This window comes from Sphaerodactylus townsendi, linkage group LG06 (assembly GCF_021028975.2).
Source record: "Sphaerodactylus townsendi isolate TG3544 linkage group LG06, MPM_Stown_v2.3, whole genome shotgun sequence".
NCBI classification, from domain to species: Eukaryota; Metazoa; Chordata; class Lepidosauria; order Squamata; family Sphaerodactylidae; genus Sphaerodactylus; species Sphaerodactylus townsendi.
In genome coordinates, this window is record NC_059430.1 from 55319720 (window position 1) to 55336406 (window position 16687).

Below are 16687 nucleotides of genomic sequence, written 5' to 3' on the forward strand. Positions count from 1 at the left end.
ATTTTTACCTCTTTGTTTTTGAAAACACTTATAGTACATTGCTTTTTGCTGAAATGTCTCCAAGCCAGCTTCCCTCACTGTGTGGTCATATTTCAAATGTTTTATCTTTCCCACTGAGAAATCTGGTCATTTTCCACACCTGTGCTGTTGCCCAACTTTCCCCTTGGTATCTGATCTGCCATTTTTTTTGCATCTGTCACCTCACTCCTTTTCCCCTCACCTCTTCATTTTCATCATTTCATGTGGCATTTTATTGCAGTTGTTTTGGGTGAATCAATGAAGCATCAATTAAATGGATCTACAGAGCACTGAAGCAACAAAGCATCATTTCAATGAATAAGCAAAATAAAAATAAAAAATATAGACAAATATAATGGCAAAGGGGGAGGTCAAAAGCAATCTGGAAAAATTCTAGGTGACTTCTGTGGAAAAGGCAATATTTTTCCACCAATATTTTAGCAGTGAATGGACATAGATAGGACTGAGTATAAAAGTCAGTATGATGCATTAACTAAAATGATACACTGGACTATGGGAATGCCCAATGAATGTCCCTGCTCAACCACAGGGGTCAATACATGTCTGTAAGCAATTCACTATGTTTCTGACTAAGCACATCATAGGGTACTTGTGAAGATAAAATGAATTAATAACTAATGAGAACTCCTTGGGAAAATGCAGTACAGAAGTCTCTCAACTAGAATGCAAATATCCATCTCCCCATATCTAAAAGGTACCAGCTGGCAGTCTTATATGTAAGTATGCAATGTAAAATAATTTATTTTCATTCCCCTCTAAGTTCTTGCAAGTTATCTGAAAAACTGTGAAACCTTCAAAGCATTTCTGTATACCTGAATATAGCACATGACCTATAAATCAGATATTCACTAATAAAGAGCAGGTTTATCTAGAGTGAATTTCCATTTCATGAAAAAATAACTGCAAAATTCTTAGCTATAACTTTGGTTTAGCAAAACTGAACTACAAAAAAAAATTCATAGTAAGTTGCACAAATGTGAATTTTTATTCTTTGAGCATTTTTATTCTTGCAGCATGACAAAATTATAGTGTATGCTGACTGCTAATATAACTGTTGTTCATCATCTATTCTGCTTTCCAGCAATTTCAAAAGGGGCATGTCTTCTATTCCAGGGGTTTCCCTGAAACAATGGTGGATTCCATACAGCATAAATATAACATCTTGAGGACATTATAAAAAGATACATTTGGGGATTTTGTGTTACCTCAGCATGGGAGAACACAAACATTGCCAGCCAAAATGGATCTTTTTTCCCACTTGCTGCATGGAGCTCTTGTCAATTTCATAGTGTGCCTGCCATTTTGTGTGCTGCAGGAAATTCTTCACAAAGATTCCCCACTGAGGTTTCCTCTGCTTGCAGCTGATCCGTTTGCTATTTTGCTATACAAAGTAGATGACTAAAGTTTGTTTAGCCTAGCAATCCTGCTCATGTGTCATTTTTCCTCTTTTTTTGAGGGTGCTGTCTGCGAAGCTACAGCAACACAAATATGGGCATATTGCAGCTTCTCTAGTCATGTCAGGGTAGTTTGACAGACAGCCCCCTCAAAAGGAAAAAAGGACAAACAGCACATGCACAGCATTACTAGGCTAAACAAACTTTATTAATCTACTTTATACAGTGAAGTTGCAAACAGATAAGCTGCACGTGGATGAAACCTCTGTGGGGAATCTCCATAGAGAATCTCCAAAGCACACAAAATGGCGGATGCAAGTGGCAGAAATGAAAGGAAGAGTTTTAAGTGAGAGAAATAAAGTATTTTCTAGCTGCTGGCATTCACTCAGCAGGCAGGAATCATCTTCAACCCAGGTTGAGGGAAAAGATTACTACTTTAGTGATCTTTGAAAAACCCGGGTTGAGAACAATACAGCTGGCTAAACTTGTTTTGGGCATGGGAGCTGTGTGAAGTTCTTCCCCATTTCTGCTGTGTGAAATTTACAAATGCAATGCTGGAAATCAGGGTTGCCAGCCAATTTGGGGTGCAGGGATGTGGGGGTGACACTGCCTCTACAATGGTGTTATATCACTTCTAGCGAAAACATTTCTAGGAATCATCTGAAACTTCCAGATTAACCACACACAAAAATTGAATTCTCCTCCAACTCAGTCTCTTCTATCTCAGTAGCCCCGTTGAGCCAATAACAATTTTTAAATTTATTTTCCTCTCACAGAGTGGCAAGAAAGAAGCAGGGGTTGCCAGGAGGAAGCCTATGAACTTGTCAGGTCACATGATTTACTTTCATAGCATGTTTAGTTTGGACCTGGATGATGTGAGGGAAGGCCTAGAATCATTGCCGGTGGGCCCATGGGGACTGTGGACCCTCTCTTCCATCCTGAATAAGCAACTTCTTATTTATGTATTATTTTTATACATATCTATGCCCTTCAAACTAAGTCATAATATAGTAATTATGGTACTCTGCCCAAAAATGCTCTGAGACTATAAGATACTCCGCCAACAATTTTAAAGGTTTTTGTAAATATTTTGCCATATATTCATTTTATACCATATATTCATTTTATACCATATTCATTTTATACAATTTATACCATATAAATCTAGAAAATCTGTATTAAAAAGTAAACTGTTATTTCAAAATATTAAATCTACTCATAAAAGTCTTTTCACTGACAATTTGTTTCAATAGTTTGTCTCTTAACTACTACCTTGGATATGAAGCTGTGGTGACTTCTGCATAATATCAAAGCCTCCCTGATGCAACGTTCAAAGCACAGTCAAAAAAATATGTGTTGCATCAACCGCTTTTATGTGCATAAACGTGCATGACATACAAGTGCATAAAGTGCAATAACAAAGTGCAATAATAAAATGTAGACTTGTATGCCTGCTTTCAATTGAAGATTGTCTCGACAGAATTCAAGCACTGTATGGACTTGCAGTTCATGACAGAGGCTATCACTTTAAGAATTGTTAAGAGTTCTTAGAGAAAAGACTGCACACATAGTGTTGTCAAAAAAATTATTATTTCACTTTGTTATTGCACTTTATGTACTTGTATGTCATGTTATGTTTATGCACATAAAAGTGGTTGATGCAACATGTATGATGTATGGACTTCTGCATAATAACATACATTCCCTTATCGCTTCTTCTAAACCCTTCTAATCTTCAAGCAATTTTTATCTCTAGTACCACTTGCGAACAGAAAGTGACCAGACCGTTCCACTAAATAGTGACTCTTTCAATGTATCCCATTTATTCCTTTTTAAACCTTAATTTACTCAAAAGCTAACCTTAAATTTTTTTTTCAAAAACTACTATTACTGAGGGCCAAAACAGATATGAGGATCTACATGTATTTATTTACTTGTCTGTTCAAAACAGAAGGAAGGGGTGCAAATTATTTTCACATGGAAATAATTTCCTAGAGGGAAAGGGAGCTAAATCTTTGACTCCTTCCCACCTGTATGGCCACTGTGCTCTGTTGTGCAAAGCATCTTCTCCCGGCCAAACTCTGATACCAGAAATGAACCAGACTTGAAGAAAAATGCTTAAAACAAAGGTGGGGGAGAAGCAGAGTTCAGCTCACCTCATACACTGTATGACTAAAAAAAGTGGACTAAGGCCTGTCTATCTCTCTGGCTTTCGAGTCTGCTAAGATATGGACTGCAAAAAAAGCCACACATATTTTAACTCCTCTAAAGATCTGTATGAATAAATTCACCTGAAAGGACACAGACAGCATGGTGCACAGTACACAAACCTCCTAAAATGTTAGATTTCCTTAAGCTGTCACCTGGTGAAATGTTACACTTGACAAATACGGGAACAAGTGCTTGTGTCTGATAGGATAGTTTCATTTGGATATTATTTCACGGTGGATCTTTTGTAGACTTGAACTAAAAATGTGAAAACATACAGGACATGATTTAGCAAGAGTTACAGTTCTCTGATTCTAATGTGAAGATTTAAGCTTGTGCTTAATTTCTCTCATTACAAACAGATTAAATTTAAAGTGCTTATACTTTGGCTGGACTATGCTCCTGGCAGCCTCTGCAGTACCTCAAGCCTCTGCAGCACCTCAAGTCTTAGTTTTCCTTCTTTTAAAAAGGAAATAATTGAACTGACATCTTATATCTTTGCTTTTTGAAACTATTTTTATATTTTTTCCAAACTCTATGGGATGGCACAAACCAGGTGAGGTCATCCCAGTGGTAATTGGCTCGCTGGGCGCCATCCCAAAAACACTGCAGCAGCACTTGAAACACCTTCAAATCGACAAAATTAACATCTGTCAGATTCAGAAGGCAGCCCTACTGGGATCCGCATGAATACTATGTTGATACATTACAACCAGTGGTGGGATTCAAATAATTTAACAACCGGTTCCAGTGGTGGGATTCAAATAATTTAACAACTTATTTACAAATCACAAATTACTTTACATATGATTACAATAGCAACCAAGCTTCCTAACAGTTCTTTTAAATGAACATAGTGTATGGATAGTTTCATTTGGGAACATTGTCGCCAACTTTCCTTTGTGAGCTGTAGCTCTATGTTCATTTAAGAAATGTTTTGGAAGCTTTGGTGCTATTATAATTATATAGAGGGTTATTTGTAAATAATATACCAGTGCTGCTATTGGCTTTAAAAGTTTAGGCTTTATTATAGGGAGCTTGTTATATGTTCACTCAGAATTATATACTGGAGAAATAACTTTATGTAGGTTCTTTGGTGGTTTTTTAGTTTGTATATTTGGTAAAACCAAGATTGTGTCACCCCTCATATCCAGGACAGATGCTCATGTGAAATAATTAGTTTCATCAAGGAAAGCCCAATAAAACAAAATTTTAGCTACAAACCTTGTAAATTATAAAATCTTATCTTACCTATAAATAAATGGTGCTACTGTGGCCGTGTTTGGGTGGTTGTGTTGCTGTTGCTGTGGAAGTTGAACAATACTGTTTCCTGTTGCTTGTCCACTAGTTGCAGCCATTGAAAGAGCAGTAGATGAACTAGGGGTAACAGCCATACTGGGTTCCTTTCCTTCTGAAGATGGGAGACTACAAGTAGTGAATGCTTTATCATTACCTTGAGATTTTGCTGTTGACTGGGGTTGGTTTCCCTTTGCACTCCTTAGTTTTTCAGTCTCTTTACTTCCCGAACTTGCCAGTGATGGACTTTGCTTAGATGTCAATACTTTTGATCCAGGTTTTGGTATTCCACTAGAGGAAGGTATCAAGCTTTCCTTTTTGGTGGATGTAGTTTTGCTTCCCTTTGGGATCAGGCTTGCAATTTTTGAGGTCTTTTTTGCAGGTGTCTCTGTGGCCTGGTCCTTGTCTTCCTTTACCGCCTTCTCAGTGCAAACTTTATTTTTGTCCCTGCTCTTTTCCTCTTTGTCCTTTGGCAGTAGCAAAGACTTTTTATTGCTGAGATTTTTGCTTCCAGCTTTTGGAGGAGTCAGTTTCAGCGATATCTTAGGACTGTTGCTGGTGGAACTGCCACTGTTGAGCCCACCACAGAAGCCATCCATTTCAACACACTCTGTAACAGCTTCTTCGTCCTTCCCACTATCATTAGGACCTGAATTTGATGATGACAAGGTGGGCCGCAAAACAGTCCTAGCATTAACCAATTTGAATTTCTCCAGCATGGATTTCTGCCCAGAGGAAGGTGTTTTTGGTCCTTCGGAAAAGGGTGGTTTGAATTTATCTGAAGGTGGGGTAGGAGAGGTTGCAGGGCTGGGCTGCTTGACAGACAGCATGGTAGAGGTGGCACTGTGCTTGACATTCATGGATTTGCTGCGCCAAGGCTTGCTGGCACTTGGAGAGGGGATGGCAGAGACCGGCTGCTGCCCAGTGCTGGTGGGATGCTGTACATTTCCATTCATGCCTGCAGATGGATGAGGGCCTTTGGGTGATTCTAGTTCAAAATGAAAGATAATGTTAAGTTTTCAGAGACCTTTTATCCTTGCTTGGAATAATGTGACATTCCAATTAGCTGTGAATTTGAAAACTGAGCTAGCACTGAGCTTTCAAATGTCTACACTGATTGACCTAGTTTATATATGTAAAGCTTCCTCTCCATCATATATTGCTTCTGAAACTCATCTCTCCAATCCTTTGAGTCACTGGAATAAAGAAATACAATTTTGTGGCTGAAATTAAATTTCTCACATATAATAAATTATGATTGTAATTTTATATTCAGCTCTTCATTGGATTAAGCTTCAGATACCCACATATTAACAGACACTAAAAATTACAAAAGAATGAGACTTGGAGGTGGGTGGATGGGAAGAGGAATATGCATCTTTCAGAGATGTCATTATTTGCTTAGATCATGCATTTTTCAAATTAAAGGTTTGATACTATTGGCCATGGTCTAGCCGAAAAGCAAATCAATGTTGTTTGTAATGACTGCTGATAGCCAGTCCAAAATATTGTGGTGCCAAGAAAGCTTGGCTAGTGCCACTAGAGCAGCTTCTACATGGACAATGTGCTCCAATTTTGTGCCTACATTGGACTAAAGGTCTGGGGGGGAGGGGGGTGTAGCTTCCACAAAACTTTGCTGCCAATTCATCTGCCTTCCAGGTTTTCCTCAGCTTTTCTGTGCTCTTTTGAAAAACTTATGTTGATTAAGATCACAGTAAAAAATGCTATATGAATAGAAAAGTGCACATTTTTTGTAGGTCCCAGCTCTCAAAACACCATTTTTCCTTGCCTCTTTCCTGTCAGTGTTGCCATTTCCCTTACCCATGCTAACCACAGGGCTTTTAAAAAATCATGATAAACATATTGCTATATTGCAAAACTACAACAATATGTGGGATGGGGAAAATGGCTGTTATGGGGGAAATGGTTTGCGGCAAGCAAAGTTCCTGGGAAATTATCATGCAGATGCTCCATTACTGCTGTAAATGCCTCTACACTTGTAGAAGTGATGATAGGAACACAGAAAATCATGCTGTGTGACTGTTCCCTGCACCAGTAGCAACTCACATACAGCGGATATATGTGATACAGCATCTTTCTATGGCCAAAAATCAAAGTAGGACAGTAATGCCATAAAACTTGAAACAAACCACTAAGTGAGGAATATACTCAATGAGACATTTTTGAGACCCTTTCAGCCATTACTGAATCAGCCAAGAGGCTGATTACAAGTCTATGCTCCTGATATAATGAGACTGCAAGGAACAGACTTCACGGTGGGATAGACTTGCCTCTCACAGCAGAATCCCTCTGACAATATCCATGCTGCTGGCACCAGACATCTGAGGAGTCAACTTGAATAGAAGAATAATTGAATTGTCTACCAGGGTCAGATTAAGGTTACTAGTAATGCTTTGGCTTGAAATTTAACCCTGTGATTTCAACAATAGCATGAGAACTTTATATTAAGTAACTGTGTTTTCTCTCAGACCTAGCACATATCCTAGCCTTAATGCTGCAAGAGTGGCACCAGGGAACAAGCCAGTATGCCTGCAGTATTATAAGTCAAGCAAAACCATAAGGACTAACTCCGGATAGTCAACCAACTTCGAACCATGGATTGGCATACTCAATGAAATTCTTATTGGAGTGGCCGATAACCAGACAATCAAACTAACCATAGTTGGCAGATAGCTTCATTCATTGGCTAATACAACTGGGGATGGTGTCACTGCTGTACCACCCTACCACCTCCAGAGGGTTCTCAGGTGGTGCATAGAGATAATCCTCCCCAAAAAAACCCTCCCAGTTGTCCAAAAGTCTTCCATGGTGCTAAATGGACTTACATTTCTCTTTTGGGTGGTGAAAGTCCAGGTGGAAGCCAACTATGGATGGCTCCACTCCTGGGAATGCCCCCCATGTCAGTGTCCAATCAGAATTCCAGTGCAGTAGCACAGCAGCCTGGATTCCTGGCTTTCGCTGCTGCGGAGCTGAAGGGCAGCTGGACACCGGCACGCTTGCTCCCTGCATTAGCAGGAGTGCTCTTTATGCTGGGGGGGAGGGCAAATGATTGGTGCAAGGCCATGCCACTCCCCCTAAACTCTTTTACCCCCCCCCCTCAGATGGGGTGAATTATTAAACCATGATTTTGTGTGCCATCTGACTCAGTCAATGTTAGACTACTGCTGCTGCTGCTATTATAACTGAAAAAAGACCAGTTGTATGAGCAAGCATTCTGTTGCTTTGAATAATAGTTGCATGCTAGAATAGAATAAACAAAAATCAGTAATGGTAACAGGTATATTATAGATGTTATTGTAGCCACTACTACCTTTACAACAAAGAAGCAATTAAGTAAAACCAATAATAGATGGAAGTTACAAAAATGGCAACTCAAATTAGCTTAGGAACAATGTTTCTTTTTATATGAGACAGCGAGACAGCTTCAAGGTTGAATCCCTGTACCATAAAATGAAAATATATCTGAATGATGCTCTAGACTATGGATAGTCTTATTGAGAACAAAAGAGGCAGGAATCTCTTTTTCCACTCATGTTTCCTCTTTCAAGATTAATCATAGGATCAGGGGTTTGGTTTTGATTAGGGAAAACAAATGAAGGCAAAAGATATACCCTTCTTCTCTGAATCAGGGCCCACATAGTTGCTATTGCCTTTAAAATGAGGTGAATACACATGTCTCTGTGGACACAAAAATCATACTATAATATCAAGGACAGTTTATTAGCATTGTTTTATCTATGATAGATAAAAATGGACTGAAAATGGCAGCAAATCACATATAGACATTTAAAAAACCAAAAACTTCTAATCTATAACTTCTACTTCAGAGTCAAGATCAGATAATTTAGGTCTCCATAATCTCTCCAAATGTCAGAAAAAGAGAATGTGGAGTGTTTCCATGGTTTATTACTTTAATGTGACCCTGCTCACACAACTAGAGCATTGGCACAATTAATTTTCACTGTAGCTAGCGCATTTGCAGAATTGGGTCTTAACAATAAAGACATAACTAAATATTATGTCAGCAAGCACATATGCTCAAGTACGTATTTGTCAATATTTAAGGAATACGGAGGTTTTGAAGTTTTGCATTCTCCAGATTAATGGAGGCTTGATTAATTTTGGCTCTGCAGTAAGTTGGTGATCTTTCACCAACACCATTTTTGATCTAAATGGTCCCTGTGGATCATTTTTTAATTTAAAAAAAACTAAAAAAACCCACCAATGTAGCTTAATATACATTTATTTATTTATTTATTTATTTATTTATTTTATTGGACTTTTATACCGCCCATCCCCGAAGGGCTCTGGGCGGTGTACAATATATAAGGATACAATATAAAAACAAGTAGACAATTAAGAGCAGCGATAAAAATTTACATAGCTGTAGTTCTAATTATATAAAAGCTCAGTGGGTTAAAATGGCGTCCAACATTCCAATAATAAAAAAATCCCTCCCCCCTCAGAAAGGGAGGCATGGTGAGTCCCAGTTGGTGACAGGCGGCCCAGATGTCGGGGCCAAGACATACATACAACCCCCAATGAAGCTAATAGTGCCCCAGACCAGTGAAGAAAACTGTCATGAGGAAGACCTACTGCAGTCCCAAATCTACCAAGCTGTTAGAGCCTTACTAGGTCTAATACTGTAGATTCCAGACTGTAGCTCAAGACTGTAAATTACTCATCATATTTGAGACTATCTGAAGCTATATTCTGCAAAAGAAAGCAAGCTGTATGAAAAACACATGAGCCTCTCTAAATTAAGCCCATATTTTCAAAAGTGAAACTGGCCTGTTTAATATTATCCTGGAAAATTAGAAAAACAAAGTGTTAATAGTGATTAAGCCCCTGAAAACCACCATTTATGTTTGCTTAATTACACTGCATAATGTCATTACTTGAGTTATATGTTTACAGTTAGCTACAATGTATTCTGAAGTTTATAAGTGGTATTTGATGCTATACTATTCAAAGAATATGACCAAGCAATGCAAGAAAAATACCATTCTATTCTGAAAAAAAATGCTACATAGGCCATGAATCTTACAGAAAAGAAATTCTGACCCCACTTCTTTTGGTCTGGATTCCTGCTTTATTTAAATAGTCTAAATTTATAGTCAAAAGCATAATTTTCCAGCATACTGAATAATGACAAGTGAACACAGATACATTTGGGTGCTGTGTGGTTTCCGGGCTGTATGGCCGTGTTCTAGCAGCATTCTCTCCTGACGTTTCGCCTGCATCTGTGGCTGGCATCTTCAGAGGATCTGATGTGGGAAAGCAAGTGGAGTATATCTGTTGGAGTGTCCAGGGTGTTGTCTGTGAGTAACAAAGGCGGCAACCAGGTCAATAGTTGAGGGCATCTGAATAGAAGTATGAGTAACAATGAAGAGGCGGTTATAGATGCGGTGAGCCTGTGGTGTTTTGAAAGTCCTTTTGGCTGCAAGAAATGAAGGGATAGTACCTGTGTCTCTGCAGCGTAGAAGAAAGGTTAGAGAACACAGTAAGTGTGCTTTCCTGAGCCGTAGTTTTTCCAATTTCCGTGTGTCTTGGAACAATTTCTCCCCGTAGAGATGTTCAATGTATTGTCGAAGGCTTTCAAATACATTGAACATCTCTACGGGGAGAAATTGTTCCAAGACACACGGAAATTGGAAAAACTACGGCTCAGGAAAGCACACTTACTGTGTTCTCTAACCTTTCTTCTACGCTGCAGAGACACAGGTACTATCCCTTCATTTCTTGCAGCCAAAAGGACTTTCAAAACACCACAGGCTCACCGCATCTATAACCGCCTCTTCATTGTTACTCATACTTCTATTCAGACGCCCTCAACTATTGACCTGGTTGCCGCCTTTGTTACTCACAGACAAGGTTTCCCCACCCACCCTGGACACTCCAACAGATATACTCCACTTGCTTTCCCACATCAGATCCTCTGAAGATGCCAGCCACAGATGCAGGCGAAACGTCAGGAGAGAATGCTGCTAGAACACGGCCATACAGCCCGGAAACCACACAGCACCCAAGTGATTCCGGCTGTGAAAGCCTTCGACAATACATTGAACACAGATACATATTCAGAGACAGGTACCTCCACCTTGTGGTAGATTTTTCAAACACTACTTTTCCAACTTTTTTTTCTATTTTCAGGTACCTTTAGTTAGAAAATATTGTAGATGAAGTATCTGCATATATCTCAAATAATATTTTCTTATATTTCTGGTCAAAGATTAAAAATGTATACATGACTTAAAAAAACCCCAATGTGTATCAGATTTACCCCCAGGTGGGAATACCTGTCACTGAATAAACTTCTATGTTATTAATTAAGTGGCATTAATATGGATTTTGGATGTTATAAAACATATGAAGCTTAATATAAAGTTGGAATTTTGGCCTGGTTAGCTTTATATTATCTACCCTGAAAGCCAAACTAGTCAAGAAGCTAGAACAGATCTCACAAGCATTTCAAATTGCAAAACAGCTGCTCACTGTGCAGGATTCAAGCATTGATTGGGGCTGAGGCATGGAGAAAAAGGGAGAGAGAGAGCAAGAGAGAGATGAATTTTTTAATGCTACTTCCAAAGTTTTCCATGGACCTTGTTTGCAGCATACAAATCACCTTCCTGTCAATGGCAACACATTTTCAGAAGTGTAACAGTCACCTCCCCCAAACTCTTGACAGATAGGTCTTCACGAAAAGTCTTCAAATCAAAGAAGAGTTTCACAGACATACAAAGCATAGAATACCTTTCCAAAATGGCATGAGCCAGGACATAAAAGGTCTAGATGTGATTGGCAATATTCCTGAATAATGTTTTTTTAGAGCTGGGCATTTCATTATCCCTTCATGGTTGCCTTCTTCATATGATGAGGAAGAAGATAGCACCTACCTTTTTCATTTTCATTTGCATATTGTGGAGGCTTGTTTTTGTCAATGCTATTAAAGCTCTGACTTCTTCGATTTAAATTTGATGCTCCCTGGACTTTGGTACTGCTGCCTGCAGCTGGCACCCTTGAGGGCCCGGGAAGCCTAAAACAGTACAGTCAGAAATGTTGTACATCATTAAACATATCAGATCGGTAATTTTTCACCACAAATCTACAAAGTTTGTCAATATTTATCTAGTAAAACAAAACAGAAGTCCAGCAGCAAACTTAAAAAGAACAGTGTTTATTTCAGCATGAGAATGAATAATATTAAATAATAATATTTATTAATACAATAATTAGCATGATTACTTTTAGTGTTTAAGGTGCCACTGACTTTCTGTTTTGTTTTACTCAAAGTCTATTCAATAAAGTCTAACACAGAGACCCTCTTGTTTTGTTTTTTTCAGATAAGGCAGAGACAATGATCAACAACAAAATTTATGATTAGTTAGACTCAACACAGCTTACAAAAGGTCTGTCTTAATATTCACAAAAGGGGAAAGACATCTTACAGGACCAGAGACAAACATATAAGGAACCTTTGCATTTTCCATTCATACTGCAAGAATGATTAAGCCAATCATTTCATTATCTACCATAACCCTTTATTCATATAGTTCATGTATTTCTATGAAATAGTTCATATTTTTCTATGAACTGCATTGAATGCACTGGAACAAAAAAACAACCTAGGTGTACAGTTTGGTGTAATATATATATATATACTGTAGACATGATTTCTTTAACAAAAGTTGTACTTGACTGAGGAGGTATATATCTTCTGTTTATCCAGAGTCTCTGATATTGGTTACAGCTATTACTGGATGGGATGAGGAATTCAATAACCAACACAGTTCCCATGATCATTTCTTGAAATGAAGACTCTTGAATGAAAGTGATCCCTCTGTCCTAGAAGAATACAGTTCAGGCTACATATCTCATTTGTTGGTATTTGCTGCCACCATCTGAAAGATCCTAGGTAGCAAAATTAAAATTAATCAAGATGCCATTGCTTGTAATGTGAACATACCATATGCTACATTATTCTTGATATTATTGTCTTGTTTTGTTTACTACATTAGTCTGTCTTAAAAGCAGCCCATACACATGGATTTCCCCAATGCAATGAACAAAGTTGGAACCATAAATAGATTCTGACTGACTATGATTGGATCACAAAATCAAAAACGTTTCCAGTATTAAGCGATGTTAGTTAACATGATCTCAAATAGTATTAGCACTGCAAAATGCCAACAGCTGGCACAGGAGAAAGAAGAGACAACAATGCAAAAAAAAGAGGAAAATATTTGGTGTTTTTTTTTTAAATCCTGCTTTGCTTACTGCACTGGAGCATCACAGAAGCCAAAATAAATGTTATCTTTCTTCAGAAAAGTTATAAGCAGATACATGTTCAGCAATAGCTCTTATTTCAAACATAAACTACAATAGCTTGACCAAACTATCTCAGTCAATGGTGCAGCTATAAAGTAAGTGGCTAGAAAATGGCTAAACTTTATCATGACCATGGCAATCTATTCTTTCTCCTCCAACTGCACTAAAGTACATTTTAAAAATGTAACTGCTGTTAATGATTAACAGGATTTCTTAGACAGTTAAAGAGATAAAAAAGGGAATCTGCATTTTGAAATAGTTTTTAAAGTACTGATACAATACATATCTAATACATACATGCATTCTAGCAGCCTAAACATTAACCATGAAATCATTTCCTTTCTGCATGTAGCAATATATTCCAGTTCCAGCCATTCTTCCCCCCCACCCCCCCCCCCCCCACCCCCCCCCCCCCCGGAATCATTTTAAACAACCAAGGAAATGCAAAGTGTAAAGAAACAGGTAATGGACAAGGGACATATTTCTAGTCAAAGTCTAACAGACACTGTTATAAATTTATAGCATCAGACAAAGAACAACTGTTAGCTCTCAGACATGATGAATGGTGGATGAGACAAGAGAGTCCATAATAAATGGGATTCAAGACTATGACCACAGGTGCACAACAACTGCACTCTGGTATAGCTCATTCCAGGCTATCACCAGCAGTTCAATTTTTTTTTAGAACACTGACTCTACACATTGGAATATATAACTGTTAGTTCATTGTCAACAATGAACTGCACAGATAATACTATGATCAGTTTTCAAAAGATTACCCATAATCACACAGGCTACACGTAGAAAGAGGGGCTGGAAATAGGAGACAAATGTACAGTTTTAATGTTCAGAAGAGAAACAAGACATGTCTGAAAACAAGATAGGTCAACAATGTAAGAACTATTTAAGGTTATCAGATTGCCCTTTATGTAAAGAAGTTTCCATTGTTCCAAGTCATTGCAGCTCCACAAAACCATGAATATGCCTAACATTCAATGTTCTCCAAAGTTACAAAATTTGAAAATCACTGTTCTACACAATATGTAAGCCTACAGATGTGCTACTGTACAGCAAGAAGTACTTGGTTCTTCTACTGTATTTGTAGGTCTATGATCATACTACTCCAGGTGAGTGCTGGCATACAGTTTAGCTACTTCGGCTGTGCCAAACAACTGTAAATGCATGTCTCTGAATTACAGAGGTAAAGTCCACTTGGATAAGCAGAACTTCTTTTCACTGGTAACATAATTATTTTAGAAGATAATTTTAACATTAAGAAAGAGAGAGTTTGCTGCATTCTGAATAAGTAATCACAACTGAAGGGGAATATAACAAAGTCCCTTCTCTTGTTTGTTCCCCCACAGCTGTTTCCGTCTCCTGTTCACTAAATATTAGCTGACAAAATTAACAAACCTTCTAAGAGGCAGAATCTGAGCCATGAGATGCTTTGTTAATTTGTGCCAGACAGTAGTGCTGGAAGAGATAGTGGTAAGAAACAAGGGACGGTGTGGGTGGGAAAGGACAAGATATAGGTTAAAAGTAAGTTTCATGGTACATTCAAATGATATTTGATTTGCTAGGATGCTTGTCTGTCTCTCTTCAGCAAAGGTGACCTCTTAGTGCAGTTGAATGTACCATGAAACTTACTTTTAACCTATATCTGTCTGCCAATGAGAAAGAAGCCTGACAGAACTAAAATCCTGGTAGAGCTATGCCAGCTCATTTGAATCAGTTATTTTACAGAATTATGCTAAGCTGCATTGTACAAACATGCCTACAGCTATTAAGCAGAGCTTTTATTTTTGCAGTCATAGGCAGGGTTTTTCCATGGCCAACAGAAAATTCTGCAAAGCTTGCATATAAAATATGATTATAAAGAGATGAATGTCTATTTTGGTTTCAAGAATAAAATGCCAGTGGGCAGTGACTTCATTAAGATCACTAGCAAGCAATAAATTAGAGATGTTAACTGACCTAGAAGGCTTTTTTTGACTGGTTGCAATTCCACTGTGATTAGACTGAGTTGCATATCTGGCTGTCAGACTGTATGAGAAGAAACAGAGAAATTGAATTAAAGAATTTGTTTTGAACATGCAAAGAAAGCACAAACTTACCACCAAATAATGAATTAATGTAATGCAAATAGAATATGGATAGAAAGCAAATTAATCAAAGAAAGAGTTACATGTAATGTATACAACATGAGTTTTTCAAAGTACAGACTATGCCATAATGTAATGTACTGTAAGCTATTCCATCAAGTGGAGGAAGAAACACTTAAAATATCAAAATGTGAACTGTCAACATTCTAATTGTTTCAATAAACACCATGATAGTTGTGCCAATGTACCTTCAGAACAATTTCAGGCATGAACTCCTACTGTGAATTTCATGGTGATACACAGACTTTTAATCAAAGGTTAACTTTCAACGTTAACTGAGGACATAATCTTTGGTACTGTTAAAAGGAAAGCCATTCTTCTTCCCTGTTCTGCATTACACTGACTTCAGATTATCATATAACAGTCTACAAGATTACTCAAGAACTTTAACAGGATCTGTGAATTACTGTTATGTCCAATTCAAAAGTGCATTTTAAGATTCTTTATAGCACTCGAGGCCTGCCTTTGTTAGCCATTTCTGCAAAGAGAGAATAATCAGAAAGACAGATCTTTAATGTGACATTATATACCAGAATAATCAAGTTATGTGGTCACAGGACAAATCTGCCCTCCTCTTATTGGCCAGGGCGGCATATTTTGGCAAGGTAGAAAATTAAAAGGCAAGGTAGAAAATTAAAAGGTTTGACACTGGCAAGAAACATGGCATTTCTAATTCTTGGAGGTGATTGTTACAGCAAGACTAGGCCTGATCTTTCCAAGCAGTGCATCAGTTGGAAAGCTGGTTCCTGGACCAATCTACTTCAGAATGCAGGTGGAAATTACACAATAGTGATGCATGAAGAATTCCTAGTAAGTTCCTTTCCTTCTTTTTCATATTCTGATCAGGGGATGGGGGTAGGAATGGAATGCATAGCTGAGTTGCATCAGGTTGTCCTGATATCCACATAACCAATGCTAGTAGTAGCATAGAAACAGAAAATACTGTTGCAGGCAAGGAAATTGAAATTGAGGATGTTTTTAGTATCTGGATAATCTCTGGGCAGAGAAATCAACTGTTATGGCTGACACAAAAAAGAAATGAATGAAATAGCCTGCCCTAAGATAAGTGCTGTAATGTAAATTCAGTCATTTTTGTGTCATATTTTACAGAAACAACTGCTGTCATTCCATTTTTGGGTGACGGGTTGGCATTGCTGAAATTTTGACTCACAGAAGAATCTGAAAGCTAGAGAAGAGAGGAGTCTTTGGGATAACTTTTTTTTGGTGGGGGGGACCTAT

General features: G+C 38.0%; 1 protein-coding gene across 5 annotated transcripts in view; it reads right to left on the reverse strand.

Annotated features, from left to right (window-relative positions):
- NAV3 (neuron navigator 3) overlaps positions 1 to 16687 on the reverse strand; it is a 605012-nt gene that overhangs the window by 165492 nt on the left and 422833 nt on the right. For 4 of the 5 annotated variants that reach the window (XM_048499147.1, XM_048499145.1, XM_048499146.1 and 1 more), the window contains exons 7-8: positions 11855 to 11994; positions 4893 to 5925 (exon numbers count right to left, since the gene is read on the reverse strand). In XM_048499147.1, the coding sequence (XP_048355104.1) occupies positions 4893 to 5925; positions 11855 to 11994 (1173 nt within the window). Of the gene's footprint in view, positions 1 to 4892; positions 5926 to 11854; positions 11995 to 15260; positions 15330 to 16687 lie in introns of all 5 variants that reach the window. The other variant, XM_048499149.1, reaches the window with a different exon arrangement.